A 16,985-nucleotide genomic window follows, 5' to 3' on the forward strand; every position below is an offset into this window, starting at 1 on the left:
AGACTCCGATTAGCTCAGGTACCTAATGCCCCTCCCATAGGAGGGGCCTTAGGCTCCTGGTCCAATAAGGACCTTAGGCCCCTTCCTGGTGTACCTTGGGATGGTCTGAGAAAGGCCTAATATTCCGATTGGTGGCAGTGTGTGGAGGGATATGTGGAGTATCGGGCTCGGCACCTATCTGCCTGAATCACACCTAAGTAGGTGCTTGAGGTGCAATTCTCTAACCTTCACTATCACATGATTGACATGTGATCAGCGGCCACTTTTAAGGTGACTGCCAACATGGGTGCAGATTAGAGAATCCAGGCGATTATTCTTTATTTACTGTGCCAAAGAGTATCAGCATTTGGTTAATAAAGGTTTTTGTTTCACCTTCTATCTCTGTCTGACTGTGTTTTATTAAGGCCTTGCTCCCCCGCCTCTCACACATTATCAAAGAGACATACCTATATTTCTGTACACCATATAATTTAGAAGCACTACACTCAGATAGTGTCTGAAAAATGGGTCATAAACTAGATTACAGTGTCTAATTAAAGGAAGAGAAAGAAAGGAACCAGATGAATGAATGTTTTAACCTAGTGGAACACTGTTTGACACGTTTTCCACATGCTTCACAGTTCCTCTGTATTTCGGACTATGCAGACTACAATTGAGCTGGACACGTGGACAGCAGTATCAAACCACTAGGTTAAAAGAGGTAATTGCTTTCATTCATTCATCTGGTTCCTTTCTTTCCTCTCCCCTTTAATTAGATACTATAATCTAGTTTATGACCTTTATTTCAGACACTCCATCCGAGCGTAGTTCTCCTAGATTATATGTTATACAGGAATAGAGGTGTGTCTCATTGGATTTATTTACAGTTGACAAATTATTCCTTCATATTTGATTATTTTCTTTATTGTAGCCCATGTAGTACAAGTATGAAGATTGAATCATAGATGCCAGAAAAACAAAATGTATTTATTTTTTATGACACTATTACATTTTTTTATCTTCAATTTGTGATGTACATAATAGTATTTTTATATTTATGTTTAAAAACATATGGGCTGTTTTGTTTTTTTTTACTAAGCAATACAATGCTTTATGTACCAATAAATTCTGTCATCTCGACAACAAAGATCTATGAAAAAATTTCCCAAATGATACCGTAATTTTAGCTCCATAAGACACACCTTACCCTAAGACGCACCCTAGATTTAGATTAAGAAAACAAGAAAAAAAACCCTTCTGATCCAAAATGTATACTAATATATACCCAACACATTTTACCGGCAGTACCTTTAAATTATGGAGGTCGGACGGCTGCCTGTTACTTGTCGGGGCCCGCGGCGCACAAGCACGCTAATGCCTGGGCCCGTGACACTTCCTAATTGTGCCGGTCGCTGGTGCTTCGCAGGATGGCTGCCTGCTGTTTACCGGCACTTCTGAATGGCTGTGTAGAATCTTTCAAATGCCTCATCCAGGTATATAGGTGTGTGTGTGTGTGTGTGTGTGTGTGTAGGGGGGATGGGGGAGATATATGGAGGCAGTTCCATTCTGAATTTGGTAATTGAATGTACTGCTATGTTATTGCTGACTCCTGGGAGGGAGGGATGGTTGTTTGAAAGGGGCTGGTATTGGTTGGTATAACACATTGAAAACTTTTGATGTTCTTTTGTTTTGTATTACTTGCTATTTTTCTACTGTTTCGTATGCTCTTGCTCTTCTGTTCATCAATAAAAATTGTTTCAAAGCAAAGAGTATGAACTAGCTGCTTTCACTTTCTGGATGTTTCCATGACATTTGTTTCTTGTGTGTGTTAAACCATCAGTTCCAGGCATTTCCCAGATATATGCATCAACTTAATGATTCATTCCACAATCCATTGTGTAGTAGGGGAGGGGGGGGGAGAGACTCCCCAGTTCATTGTGTCTGCATTTATGGGAGTTATTGCAACGTAGCACATGTACAACAGGAAATACTTTAAATTTCACTTTAATGCATTGCTTTGACAATACTGGCAACGCTGGTGTAAATGAAAAGAGAGTTGGAATTGGATTTCTGGCTCATTTACAATACATTCCATTTTCAGTCACGTGGTGACTCAGCAGGAGGTTTATAGCTCATACTAAGTGCACTCTCATATCTTTGCAAACAAAGAATGAAAAGTCGTATTGTCAGATTTCATTACACCCGAGAACAAATTTTAGAAACATTTTGCTAAAAACTAGACCACATAAATGCATCCAAGGAAACTTATGTTCCTTGATTATAGGGATGTGCAATTGTTTAAAATAGTGGTAATATCATGACATTACCTTTAGGGAGTCGACATTTTGGATGGCATGATTATTGAGGGGAGACCCCATTTTCAAACTTTTGATCCTTGGAAGGGGGTATGGGCCTCAAGGGAAGCTATCGCATGTTTGACAGTTGCCCAAATGTATGGAACTTTGCTGCGGAGAGACTGCAATCTTGGGAGGTATTTTGCCATCTGTGGGGATACCATCCTGGCAGGGAGCCATCATCAGAGGGTCCCTCATCCATGGAGGAATGTTCTCATGAGGAGTGGCAGCTTTGAAGGTGATATCATCAGGAAGGATTGGCATTGATAACATATGTTACCTGACTTATCATGGAAAAACTCAAGGCAGGAATTTTCGATGGTCCACAGATCAGACGACTTATAAATGACTTACATTTCATTGTATCAGTGAATGAAACTGAATCATGAGCCTGGTCTTCATTTATTCTTGTAGTGAAAAACTTTCTTGGTAACAACTTCACAATTAGTAGAGGATATGCACTTTCATTTCAACAGGCTTGGCTGTAACATGAGTGTTAGTCCATTATTTGTACTTAGATCGCTTAAGCAAAGAGCAAGGTGAAAGATTTCACCAAGACATAAACACAATGGAAGCCAGATGGGATGCACACACAATGGCAGACTAGAAACATAGAAACATAGAAAAAAGCAGCAGAAAAGGGCTATAGCCCACAAAGTCTGCCCATTCCAAGTATCCCCTCCCCTGAATTTACTCCCTTAAAGATCCCACGTGAGTATCCCATTTTCTCTTAAAATCCGTCACGCTGCTGGCCTTTATCACCTGGAATGGGAGTCTGTTCCAATGATCCACTACTCTTTCGGTGAAGAAGTACTTCCTGGAGTCGCCATGAAACTTTCCTCCCCTGATTTTCAGCGGATGTCCTCTGGTGGTCGAGGGTCCCATGAGCCAGAAGATATCATCTTCTGACTCGATGCGTTCCGTGATGTACTTATATGTTTCAATCATATCTCCCTGTTCTCTTCTTTCCTCAAGTGAGTACAGCTGCAAATTTTTTAATCTTTCTTCATACGTGAGATCCTTGAGCCCCAAGACCATCCTGGTGGCCGTTCGCTGAACCGACTCGATCCGCAGCACGTCCTTTCGGTAGTGTGGTCTCCAAAACTGAAAACAGTACTCCAAGTGAGGCCTCACCCTGGCTCTGTACAACGGCATCATAACTTCAGGTCTCCTGCTGATGAAACCTCTGCGGATACACCCCATCATTTGTCTTGCCCTGGAGGAAGCCTTCTCCACTTGATTGGCAACCTTCATGTCCTCACTAATGATCACCCCTAGGTCGCGTTCCGCCGTGGTCCTAACCAAGGTCTCACCATTTAGTACATAAGTTCTACGTGGGTTTCTCTTACCCAGGTGCATTATCTTGCATTTTTTAGCATTGAAGCCTAGCTGCCAAGTAGTTGACCATTGTTCCAGCAACAGTAGGTCGTGTGTCATATTATCAGGTAATAAGCTTTTGCCTACTATGTTGCAAAGTTTGACGTTGTCGGCAAACAGTGATACCCATCCTATAAGTCCTTGGATCATATCTCTTATGAATAAGTTAAATAGAATCGGGCCCAGGACCGAACCCTGCGGCACTCCACTGATCACGTCCGATGCTTCGGATGGGGTACCGTTCACCACCACCTTCTGAAGTCTACCGCTCAGCCAATCCCCAACCCATGTAGTTAGAGTGTCTCCTAATCCTATCGATTTCAGCTTGTTCAGTAATTTTCGATGAGGGACGCTATCAAATGGATTCTTATGTGGGATTGTCCTGGCAGATCCCAGTCTCAGAAGTCTTACAAAAGGAGCTTCTTGTGTGTCGAATGACTGGAAAGTTTGCATCATAAACTTGTGCTTTTGGTATGAAATAAGTAGATTTTCATGTTGTACACTTTTAATTTTTAATGTTTCCTTCATGCTTAAATGTTATTAATTTAAACACTACATTTACATAGCCTGATTTTTTAATGGGCGAGCAGAGTGAAGAGTGGTATATGACAGTGTTCTTCAACCACCGGTCCGTGGACCAGTGCCGGTTTGCAGAAATTTTCTGCCAGTCCACAGCGCCGGCACGTCCATCGGGCCTAAGACAGCGTTCTTCAGCCGCCAGTCCATGGTGCGATCAATGCGGCTTCTTTGGGCTGGCTCCCCGAATGCTGCAGTGCACAAAGCTGTGGAAAAGTCTCCTATGCGCGGCCTGCACCTGAACTGGAAGCCTTCTCTCTGACGTCGCAACGTCAGAGGGAAGGCTTCCAGATGAGGCACGGGATGTGGCCCGAAGATGCAGCATTGATCGCACAGTGTACCAGCCCAAAGATAACACCGGGGGGCAGGCCATAAGGCAAGGCACATGGAGGGAGAAAGACAACAACGGTAGGGGAGATGATTTTATTTTTTTAATTTAGTGATTGATTTGTCTGTTCAGGAAGAAATGCATTTGTTTCTTTTCCTCTGGGGTTGTACTGCTTGCAGAGTCTTGCACCTTAGGGTTAAGAACATAAGAACATAAGCAATGCCTCTGCTGGGTCAGACCTGAGGTCCATCATGCCCAGCAGTCTGCTCACGCGGCGGCCCAACAGGTCCAGGACCTGGGTTTGTTTGTAAATATTTGTACTTTGAGTTTTTGGTCCTGCATTTGCATGGGGTTATCTGTTTTCTGGTAGAAATGAATGTTGCTTTGTGTATTTTAATTTTGTAGTTAACCATTATGTGTTGTTAATATAATTATATTGTGTGTATTTATGAAAACTGAATGGAAAAAATGGTATTACAATTAGTACCATTATAGGGGCGGTGTCTGGGATGGAGATTGAGTGGAAATGGGCACGACTTAACCCAGTGTTCTTCAACCTTCGGTCTGCGGACCGGTTCTGGTCCACAAAATAATTATTTTATTTCCACCGGTCCATAGGTGTCAAAAGGTTGAAGGACACTGGTATATGGCACATGTTCTGTATCTTAAAAACTAGAGCTGTTAGGAGAAAACTGGTATCATTTTTGGTCTAACATTTGAGACACCAAAATGAATGTTGGCCAGTCTATGTCTTGATTTGGATGTGTGAATTCCCCTTCCCACATAGTCTCTAAATTCTGCCTTTACATGTTGGATGTGTAATCCATTATGAGGGTAATTCTATAGTTTCCAAGTTTATTATTTCTTTGATGTACTGGCTATCAAAAAAGTATCTAGACGGTTTACAATCATTAAAAAGCATTTAAACAAAAATACAATACAAGCAATTAAAATTTATAAAAGGGAGGGGGGAAACAAGACCATGAGGGCCTAACATGACAAGAAGGAAGGAACAAGAGGTGGTAAAAAGATAGAGATATAAAAAATTAAAATATTGGAGGGGGAGGGAGGAGACAATTGGGCGGGTTTCGCTTTGAGAACAGCGTTTGGTGAAGAGAAGCCTGAACGGAGTCTTAACCAAAGAAGGAAAGAGGCTCTAGTATTTTTATTTTTTTTTAAATTTAATACATTTACAATAGCATAAAGATATCAAGGAAAAAGAGGGTTTCCATACAAGTTTCAATACAACAAATAATACAAAAAAAAACCAACCAATCCTTTACAAGCCCACTAAAAGGGGAAACATATTGCTTATATCAACTAAATTTTAAGGAAAACAAGGAAATGGGTTGAGTTCCAAAGAACCCAAATCATTCCCAACTAAATTAGGACATTGGACATTCCTACCCTAATTCTCGTCAATAAATGAAAGAAGAAAAGAAAGAAAAGACAATTCATTTGTAGGTGCCTACAAAGAGAGCAATACAGCAACACATTTGTTGTCCTGTTTAATAATAATTAAAAAAATCCTCAATTACGAAATCTGATACTTTGGAAGGAAAGAACAAGATGCAACATGGATCAAATCTCTTGATGTTAATGGGGCCATTAGCTCACCCTAGTTAATCCCGTGCTTCAGTTTCTGAATAATGTCTACACTGAGCCTCTAGCTCAACTTGTTCAGCATACACTACTTTGTGTCCCAGTATTATTTGTGGTAGTTTATTTAAGGATCTATTCCTCAGGTACCGTAGTTTCTTTCATGGCAAGGTGTAGCATTGTGTCTAGGCAAGCAGAGACATGTTCATTGTAAACCAGGATTCAAAGTAGTCAGAGGCTCACTTCTGCGGTTTTATTGAAATGAAAAGTCCCGTCTTCAGGTCTTGCAATTACAAATCTTCTCTGAATATACTGAAACATAAATCATGTACATTGTACAAATGCCAGACAAAGAAAATGTATTGCATCCTTTATTCCTTTCTCACTCCAGTACAATAAGTCTATAAAAATATTTAGCAACAGATCATAAGGACAAAAGAATAGCCTTACTGGGTCAGACCAATGGTCCAGTAGCCCGTTCTCACGGTAGCCAATCCAGGTCACCAGTACCTGGCCAAAACCCAAGGAGTAGCAATATTCCATGCTACCGATCCAGGGCAAGCAGTTGCTTCCCCCGTGTCTTTCTCAATAACAGACAGGACATTGGAGTACCAGGCCGGGAAGTTTAATTCCTGGTTACATCCATTAATCGCTCAAACTTATTCTTATACTACATTTAGGAAAGTTTTTAAAACATATTTGATAAATTAGATTGATGTTTTTTAATTGTGATGGGTTTAATTACTAGTTGATTGGTTTTTAGAAGAAAACTGCTGTAGGCTTTTTTTATATTATGTGTTTCTCTTCATTAGACTTTAATATTTTTAATTGTATAATAGTCTCTGCTGCATTTGATTGCTTACGATGTATTGGGTTTTTTAAATTATGAAATTGTATCCTCTTCGCTGAATTGTTCAGTTTTATTCCTTGTTGTGAACCGCCCAGAACTGTTGGTAGGGCGGTATATAAGAAAATAAATTATTATTATTACTATGGACTTTTCCTCCAGGAACTTGTCCAAACCACCCTTAAAACCAGCTACGTATTTGTCCTATGGAATGGCTTGAAGGGGCTCCTTTGCTGTCAGTTAAGAGGTCTTGTTTTCTTTTGATCCTTGCGTTTTCTGAGCAGTCTCTGGGTTTGAGCAGCCTTATTTAAGGTTTGTGTCTTTTTGGTGATATCTTTATATGTGCAAAGTCCACATTCTTTTTTTTTTTCATTCTTTGATTATTCATTACAATAACAAATATTCATGAATATCCACAAAAAATCTCTGTATATAAAATACATTGAAACATATTTAAGACAATTAATCAACCATGATCTAGTCTACATTATAATGGTCGCCAGCGTTTTAAAGAGGAAATCAACTCTATCTACCATCTACTATCGTGGATAGGCAAAGTGGCTGTTTATATATCATACATCATCATCCTAAAATAAAAATATCAGTGTTGGAAATTAAACTAATTAAGTTAGGTGCCTCTTATAGAATTTTCCCCTTAGTATCCCCGTAATGTTTTGTACTATTAGGATGCTTATTTTCCCCATTTTCAATTATATAGGACAGAGCCTATCTGCTTGATCTGACAAAGGAAGAAATTGGGTTTTCACCATATTCAGTTTTAACCTCTTTTCTGTCATCCATCTCCTAACTTTCAATAAACGTAAAGATGTGCATCAGTTCAAGAAATCAATGATGTATTTCTGAAAGTATCAATCATCATTAACAATTTTAATCGCTAATTTGATGTTAATGTTGTTTGTTTAGTGGGGGGGGGGTTGTTGTTTTTTTTCATACATATGGCTTATGTTGAATTGTATTGTGATTACATATGTATGACTTTTCTTTAAATACCAATAAAAATGATTGAACATGAAGAAATCAATGATATGAATATTTTGACCTTCTAAGCCAAGAGCAGGGATCAACAGTTCTAACCTTCAAAGAACGCATAGGGTTAACCTGCCTTAAGAAGGAGTTACAACCCTGGACCATTTTGATGTTATCCGGTAGATGACATTCCAGTTAGTCAATATGATCGCTTCACAATTGCTTGCATGCGAAGTGGAACTTGAGATAGCTTCCTTCTGCGATACGCTCGCACCTATTAGTCAACTTTAGGGTACGTATTTGGTGACCACTCCCTTTTGGTATTTTCCTGCATGTCAAAAACTACATTCTGGCTTTAAGGGCATTGTGGTGATAATTGCTGTTTGTGTAGTTTGTATAGGAGGATTTATCAGACATTGTTATACAAGGAAGAGGACGGTGAATTGGCAGATCTACAGTCTAGGGCACAGAGTTAAATAGCAGAATGTGTGTAATTGATAACGGACTCTATTCATTTTGGTTCATAACATAGGAACATTTCTGCCAGACAAAAATAATGTTAAGTAAACCTGGTTCAGAGAACTTGCATAGCTCATGAGATCTTAATGCATATCATTTGCGCTGTTTTTGGCTTGTCTCCACTCTCTATTGCTAATATATAATTAACCTCTTTACAATACAGTATATGTAACCCTCTATTAGGCCTTTTCAGACATGAAGCCTTGCTCTGTTGACAGAAGAAACATTTGGAACAGAGTTGGAAGAAGCAAATTGAGCATAGTTTAAGGGCAAGAAACCAAAAACACTTGTCTACACATACATTAGACACTGCTCTATTCCATTTCAATAACCTCCTAACATACCATACCTTGGCGCAGTAGGAAATAGGGAGATACTGCTACTACTTATCATTTCTATAGCACTGCTAGATGGGCTGGGGAGGGCTTCAATGCTGGGCTGGAGTAGGTTTTAACTGTTATTTCGGTAGTTGGAACCCAAGCGCAGTACCGGGTAAAACTTTGGATTCTTGCCCAGAAATAGCTAAGAAGAATAAATTTAAAAAATTTAAATTGAATCAGGTTGGGCAGACTGGATGGACCATTCGGGTCTTTATTTGCCATCATCTACTATGTTACTATGTTAGATGTACACAGCACTGTACATTGAGCACATAAGAGACAGTCCCTGCTAGACAGAGCTTACAATCTAATCAAGATAGACAAACAGGACAAATAAGGGATTATTAGAGAAGTGCTTACAGTGGGAATGATTAAAACAGACATGGGTAGGAGGAGTTAGGAGTTAAAAGTAGCCTCAAAAAATTAGTCCAATAAAAAAGGTATTACCTTATTTTCTGGCCTTTAAAAAATTTAATTTAGTGTGTGGAATATATGGTTTTGAATTTTATATCTGCGAAAAAGGGCGAACAGAATGCTAGCAATGATCAAGAAGGGGATCACGAACAGATCATGCCACTGGAGTCTGTGGAGGTTTTTCTTAGTTAGGCTTAAGTAGATAGAGTCCAATCTGGAGAGGATGATGGATTGGACAAGAAGGATAAAATGTTTTTGATGGAAGCAGGATCTAACTTTCCTCAGCATGTGAATGCTGAAAAAGCATTTTTTTTTACCAAGGATTGGAGGTGGTCATTGAAGGACAATGTGGAATCAATGATGATGCCCAAGACCTTGTTCGAGAACTCAAGCTACAGAGAGGAGCCGGAGGGTAGTTGGATGGAGGTGGGTAGGTGATCTAGTTTTGGACCGAGCCAAAGAAGTCTTGTTTTGGACTCATTCAATTTCATTTGCACAGTGTGGGCCCAGGATTGTAGGTTCATTATACAAGAGGATATGTTCTTAGACAGGTCAGTGAGGTTCGAATTGGTCTCGAGGAGGACGAGGATGTCGTCTGCATAAGTGTAAATTGTTTCAAGGGGGGATAGGTGGAGGAGTTTTAGGGAGGACATATAGATGTTGAAAAGGATAGGGGATAGTGGAGAGCCTTGCGGGACTCCACAATTCGGTTTCCAGGGGGAGGATGAGGTGCCATTCATGTTAACAATGTAAGAATGAGAGCAGAGGAATTTAGAGAACCAACCTAGGACTGTGGAGTTGATACCTATCTCAGAGAGTTGGTAAACAAGAATATCATGGTGAACAACGTTGAAAGCAGCGGAAAGGTCAAATTGTAGGAGGACAGCGAACTTGTTTCGAGAGTGAAGTTGTTGAACCCTTGAAATCAGGGAAGACAGTAGGGATTCGGTGCTGAAGTGAGGGGAGCTCAAACAGTTTACATGAATTTATTCAGGTACTCAAGCATTTTTCCTGTCTTGTCTATCTAATGTACCTGCATTGCGTCCATGCATGTTCAGATGCCCCTTCCCGACGCAATTTTGTTGGGAAGCTTTTCAAAATCCATACAAAGTGCCAGGTTTTGAAAAGCCATCCAGACCCCCCTGGACTTGTCCTCAAAAGGAGGACGTATCCGGGGAAATCCGGACGTCTGGTAACCCTAACCATTATAGAATTTATGCTTAAGACTAGATTCTACAAATGGCACCTAAAAAAATTGGCGTTGGAGTGATTACCACAGCAGCAACCCATACCATTGTTTTATAAGTAAGGGAGTGTGGAGCACAGTGGTTAGAGCTACAGCCTCACCACCTTGAGGTTGCAGGTTCAAATCCCACACTGGGCAAGTCACTTAATTCTCCACTGATAGACTGTGAGCCCACCAGGGCAGATAGGGAAAAATGCTTGAGTGGTATAGATAGAGGATTTCTGCACAGATCCTGGACCTGTTGGGCCGCCGCGTGAGCGGACTGCTGGGCACGATGGACCTCGGGTCTGACCCAGCAGAGGCATTGCTTATGTTCTTATGCCTGAATGTAACACATTAAGGCTATAAGTGGTATATAAATACTAAAGAACATAAGAATAGCCTTATTGGGTCAGACCAATGGTCCATCTAGCCTAGTTTCCTTTCTTCATGGAAGCCAATCCAAGTCACAGTACCTGGCAAAAACCCAAATTGTAGCAGCATTCCAGCGGAATTGGAAAGAGAAATTGCTATGCCAATACTATCCTGTATGACAAGTTGAGAAAGGTCCTCCCCAACTATTGTTTTAAAACGCTAGGGTTCACACTGCAGCAATCAAGCTGATCTTATCTGTAGGATCTTGACTCTTTCCAAAAGGCTGAAAACGAGAACAAAAGCAATGGGTATAATTACCCCAGTAATCTTTCTTCCAGGATCTAGGAGGAAGGATTGCTCATGAATGTGGATCTCCCAGACTTCTGCTAACAGAAGAAAGTCTTCATTAATAAATAGCACCCTTCCCAGACTGCAAATACACTTTGCTGACCCATTCCCCTTCCCAAAATAGGCTGAGCATCCTCTGTTTACCTGTTCAATTGCAGTGGGAAGCTTAACTCCTTGCCCCACCTTCCTATGTGAAGCAATGTGGGACTGCTGCCAACAGCTTTTCTATAAAAGGCTTGACTAAGGCACAGGTGAACTGTTCCTCCTCAGAAGCCCTTAGTTCGGTACCTTGTGTCCGAACTTTGGAGAAAATGGGTATAGGTGGGAGGGCATGGATTCACATATGCATCCTAGTAATTGCATCCACCTTTGTCCAACAAGAAGGTAGGAACCTAAATATTCCTTTTGCTTTAATCATTCATATTGGCTGAACTAAATCTATTTTAGCACTCAGGCTGACTTGGAACGCTGAATTTCAGAGAAACTTTTACTGGTGAGGTTATATGGGAGGAAGTTTCTTTTCCTTACAAGTCAATACATTTTAACAGGATAGGATTATATCATTAACTCTTCTGTAAATACAAGAGCCTAGGGCAAACTTAAGATGACTACGCAAGAATGCAGAATTTAATTCATTTTAAAAGAGCACCATGTGTATGTGTTGTTGGTAGTGGGGTGATGTTTTCAGAAGAATGTTCCTGTTTTATTAGATGTTGGCTGGGTCTTGAATTTTGAAAGAGTAATGCCCAGACTCTTGACTGTGGAAGAAGACTGCCATGTTTTGATAGAGGCTGTCTTTCACCTGAGGCTCTTCCTCTAGTCTAAGACCTTCTTTCTGCAACAGAAACACTAACTCTTCAGACATCCCTTAATAAAGCTTAATACCATGATAAAGCTTAACCCCCCCCCTCTTACCATCCCCTCCCTAACCCCAGATCCTACTTTTCCCTCTCTTGGAAACCTCTGATCTAACGTTGTAACCCTTCTTCCATAACTCTTTTTGTAATCCGCTTTGAACCAAAAGGTAATGGCGGAATAGAAATCTGTAATGTAATGTAATGTAATGTAATCACTCCTGCCTGATTCTCTGTCATGTACACTAATCAGTCCTAAGCAGCAGTTCTAAAAGCTGGAAAGAAAGAAACTGAAACTAATCTAAAACCAAACATTTCCTAAAGGATTATTCTGATTTTAGAGAGCCAATACTAGCCAAATCTCTTGCATTTTGGATTATCCAACTAGCAGCAGAAACACACAAAATCATTAGGTTCCATGTTAATTTTGATTGCAATTTTTGTTTAATTCCTTTTCCTAATAAGCCATTTCCATCACTGCAAATTTAAATTGATGTATGGTGCTTAATCTTAGGGAATTTTGAATAGATTAACTTTAAAAATGAGTTTGCAATCTCTATTTCAAGTTTCAGTAGATTTGCATTTAGTACATTGCCCTTTTCAGGAGATGGGGTATCTCCCAGTAGGCTGGAGATGCAAACAAATGGTTTTGTCTTTGAGGTTGTCCTAGAGCTTTAAGAAGGGGGTAGAGAGAGGAGGGGCTAGGGAAAAGTCCTTTTGCCTGGGCCATCTGGTCACAATCTAATCCTGCTAGCAATCCCTCCGGGAGAATAAGAGGAGCTACTGAAAAGTTCTCAGGCCAACCAAGAAGGGAATGATGTGGTAGAGAATGACACCGTGACAAAATTCATCACCATTCCCTTCCCCGCGGATAACCGCGGGAAACCATCTCCATGTCATTCTTTAAGGAGAGAGGGAAGAATCAGAGTATGAATGGCCACAACCACTGACCCACAAGCTTTGCTTTGAAGAATGCTGGTGTAGAAGGACTGAGGTTGAACTAGACACTAGAAAATGACATGGTATTATTTCTCACGGTTATCCGCGGGGACGGGAATGGTGATGAATTTTGTCACCGTGTCATTCTCTAGTGTGCAGCCCTGAAACTTACAAGTTATTCCACCCTTTTTATTTCATATCATTGTAAGTTTCATGGTTGCACACCATTCCCTTCTTGGTTGGGCTGAGAACTTTTCAGTGGCCCCTCTTCAGCATCCAGAATCCTCATGGGTCTCATATATGCAAATGATTGAGTACATTTATATATAACATGAAATAAATATGTTAAGAGTCTGAAAAAAAATATCTGGGTTGTGCAATGCATCAATATCAATGGCAGTTTTTAGAGAACTTCCCCAAATCTGTGGGATTTGATTAGAAAATGCAGTGCCAGAACCACACCAGTACATGAAAAGTATGAAAACCACATAAGGTAATTATGGAAAATGGATGTAGCCATTAATGTGCACATCTTCAGTCCAAAAAGTGGAGCTGCCCAATATCGTTAAAAATTGCTTTGGCTTACCCTTAAATCTATAATTTTATCTAAATATACAATGATATGCTATCTTTCTTATCGTAATCTGTATTCCCTCTTTCAAATATATTCAGTCACACCTCGCAAAATCAAATATGCATACACTTTTTTTTTTAGTTCTAAATTTTTTAATTTTTTAACATACAAAAAGTATAAAAAAATGGTAACGAGGCTAAATACATTCAAGTTGCACCAATAGAAGTAATTAGAAAAGAGGACGATTATATGTATAATACAACAAGCTGGACCATGTCTATCCAAAAGAAAGAATATCAGCACACATTGCAGCAGAATATCTGGAGCACAGAGAGACACCAAATAGTTGTATCAAGAAATGAGCCATGAAGTGGAGTAACTAGTTCTGTTGTAGACATCATCGTCACTCAACAACTGAATGTCATCGACTTGGGTTTTTCCGCTATAACGCTTTCATATTTAGCTGTAAGGCACATTGTGTTCCACCAAGTGACATAATCTACCTTGGATAGATCTTTCCAGGCATGTAGAATGTTTTTTAGAGCCAAAAATAGCAAAATGTTAAGTAGCCTCGCATTATGATCATCAAAGTGTGCAAAAGGCCGTGATAACCCAGAATGATAATGCATAGATTTATTGGTTCTTGTAATCATACACTCTTTCTGTATACATATAACCCCTCAGAGATGTAACCCTGTAGTCCCAAGGCAGTGTGGTAAGAAAAATCACAAAATATAGGCAAACTGCTCAATCATGTTAGCAAACACAACTTACTTGTGCTATCTACACATAATATTTCATAGCACTCCTTTGTAAATCATATCTAGCACACACCTAATTGATATACACCCAACCTTAATACCTTACCAGAACAATACTTCTAGACGCAGAGCTTGAGGGTACAGTTTCCAAAATACAAAAAAGGTTTTATTATCACAATCTGAAATCTGTTTACATGTTTGAAAGGTTAACCAAAAGAATAAATGGGATGGAGCAACTCGCCTATGAGGAAAGACTAAAGAGGCTTGGGCTCTACAGCTTGAACAAAAGCTGAGAGGAGGCATGAAAGAGGTCTATAAAATCCTAAGTGGAGTGGAATGGGTAAACATGAATCAATTGTTTGCTCTGTCAAAATATGCCATGAAGTTAGTAAATAGTACATGTAAAGCAAAAGATTTACAATTTATTAACACCAACATAGATAGATTTAAAATGATTTGGATACATTTCTTGAGGAAAAATTCACAAGCCATTGTTAAGCAGACCTGGAGAGAATCTTAGGGAGCAACATTCAGCCTACAGGGGCTGATTCTATAAACCAGAGTTTCTCAACTCGGTCCTAGAGTACCCCCTTCCCAGTCAGGTTTTCAGGATATCCACAATGAAATCCAGACGTCTGGTAACTCTATGAATTGGCCACTGTAGGCTTGATGGACTTGCAGTTTCATCCAGCATGGCAGTTCTTGTTTCTACATTCCTAAAATTGTACTAAATCGCATTTCAGTATGTTACCTTGTAACGTATACTGAATATGCACACCTATTTCACTGAGAGGGAGTGCGCTAGATGTGGTGTATTTAGATTTTAGCAAAGCCTTTGACAGTGTTCCATACAGATATCTAATAAATAAACTGATTGTTCTTGGGATGGGCCCCAAAGTGATGTCCTGGATCAGGAACTGGTTAAGTGAAAGACAGAGAGTAATGGTCAATGGAGATTGCTCTGAGGAAAGGGATGTTGCCAGTGGTGTGCCTCAAGGTTCTGTTCTTGGGCCTGTTCTTTTTAACATTTTTATAAGTGATATTGCTGAAGGACTGTCAGGAAAGATTTGCCTTTTTGTGGCTGATACCAAAATCTGCAATAGATTAGACACCCTGGATGGTGTGAATGACATGAAAAAAGACCTAGCGAATCTTGAAGGCTATTCTTATGTTCTTATGACTGACACCAAATTCCCTCTCCCCATACCCTCATAGGCCCCTAGGCCTATCTTTTCGATCCCTGGCGATCTAGGGAGGATTCTGTGGACAGGAACAATGCCCACTTACTCCTGCCCATTGCAGCTCCTTCCTCAAAAGGGTCGCCATGATCTCTAGTGGAAATCTCACCGTACTTGGAGGGGGTGAGGGCACCTGCTTCCACTTATGCAGATCCGAGCTAATATTCCATCATGACTCATGTAGGCGTCATATGTGGGTCCTGTCCTAGCTGAATGTATTGACCAAGATCAGCATAAGCTCCAACAGCCAGAACTTGCCAAATTAGCTCCAGATATTCAATGCTCATGCCTGAATATGGGCTTGGGTTACCATATGGCTCCAGAAAAAGGAGGACAGATTGAGACATCTGGGTTTTACTTTCATTGAAAGCAATGGAAGTAAAACCAGGATACCTCAATCCATCCTCCTTTTCCTGGAGCCATATGGTAATCCTAGATAGGGCCTGGTATTTAATATCCAGGACTAATTCTGCCCATGGCAGTCAGTTGACCATTGTGAGATGAATATTTACCAGACCGTGTATTGTATGAAATGCTTATGAAGTGGATAAGTAATCTTTGTGGACCGAATTTGAAAGAATTCAGGTTTCAGGTTTTATTGGATTTGATTAACTGCCTAGAGACAAACTTTCAAGGTGGAATACAAATATAAATATAATTTTAAAAATATAAAAATAAAGAGCTTGATAGTCAGTAGGGTCAAAGGATTCTTAATGGCTAAATGGCCTTAGCAAGGCCTTTCTTTCCTGCAGTTTTGTCAATGGTGGCTAATCAATTGCGCGCAAGACAAAAGCGCAAAGTCCATAGTCATCTGGTTAGTGGTCCAAATATTGCCACTAACCAGATATTCTTTGGCTCCGCCCAAATTCCACCAATGGATCACCCAGCGGTAAGAAAGAGTACCCCTGAATATTCTACCAGCTGACACTTATCTCGTTAGCATCGCCTGTGCCGGTTCAGCAGGAACTTGTCTAACCAGGGATTCAAGGCAAGGTTAGACAAGTTCCTGCTGAACCGGCACATACGCAGGTAAGGCTAGACTCAATCAGGGCGCTGGTCTTTGGCCTATGGGCCGCCGCGTGAGCGGACTGCTGGGCCCGACGGACCACTGGTCTGACCCAGCAGCGGCAATTCTTATGTTCTTATGCTAACCATATTAGTGCCTATGAATACTGACTTAAAAATTTGGTGTCACCCACATTTACCAAATTCCCATTTATCTCTTCACAGTCCAAGCACAATATGACTATAATGTTGACCAGACGGATCAGCAGCAACAAGGTACGAACCACTTGTAGATTCACTTTATAC

At 40.3% G+C, this 16,985-nt stretch overlaps 2 protein-coding genes across 3 annotated transcripts in view; one reads left to right on the plus strand and one right to left on the minus strand.

The window, feature by feature from the left end:
* The window catches only part of LOC117352133, a 1,164,809-nt gene that overhangs the window by 961,362 nt on the left and 186,462 nt on the right, over positions 1 to 16,985 (minus strand). The gene's annotated exons all lie outside the window — the stretch shown is intronic.
* The window catches only part of MUC5AC (mucin 5AC, oligomeric mucus/gel-forming), a 136,361-nt gene continuing 130,941 nt past the window's right edge, over positions 11,566 to 16,985 (plus strand). For both annotated transcript variants that reach the window (XM_033928249.1, XM_033928250.1), the window contains exons 1-2: positions 11,566 to 11,692; positions 16,905 to 16,955. In XM_033928249.1, the coding sequence (XP_033784140.1) occupies positions 11,620 to 11,692; positions 16,905 to 16,955 (124 nt within the window). In that variant the 5' untranslated portion in view covers positions 11,566 to 11,619. The remainder of the gene's footprint in view (positions 11,693 to 16,904; positions 16,956 to 16,985) is intronic.

This window comes from Geotrypetes seraphini, chromosome 19 (genome assembly GCF_902459505.1).
Source record: "Geotrypetes seraphini chromosome 19, aGeoSer1.1, whole genome shotgun sequence".
Taxonomy (NCBI): Eukaryota; Metazoa; Chordata; class Amphibia; order Gymnophiona; family Dermophiidae; genus Geotrypetes; species Geotrypetes seraphini.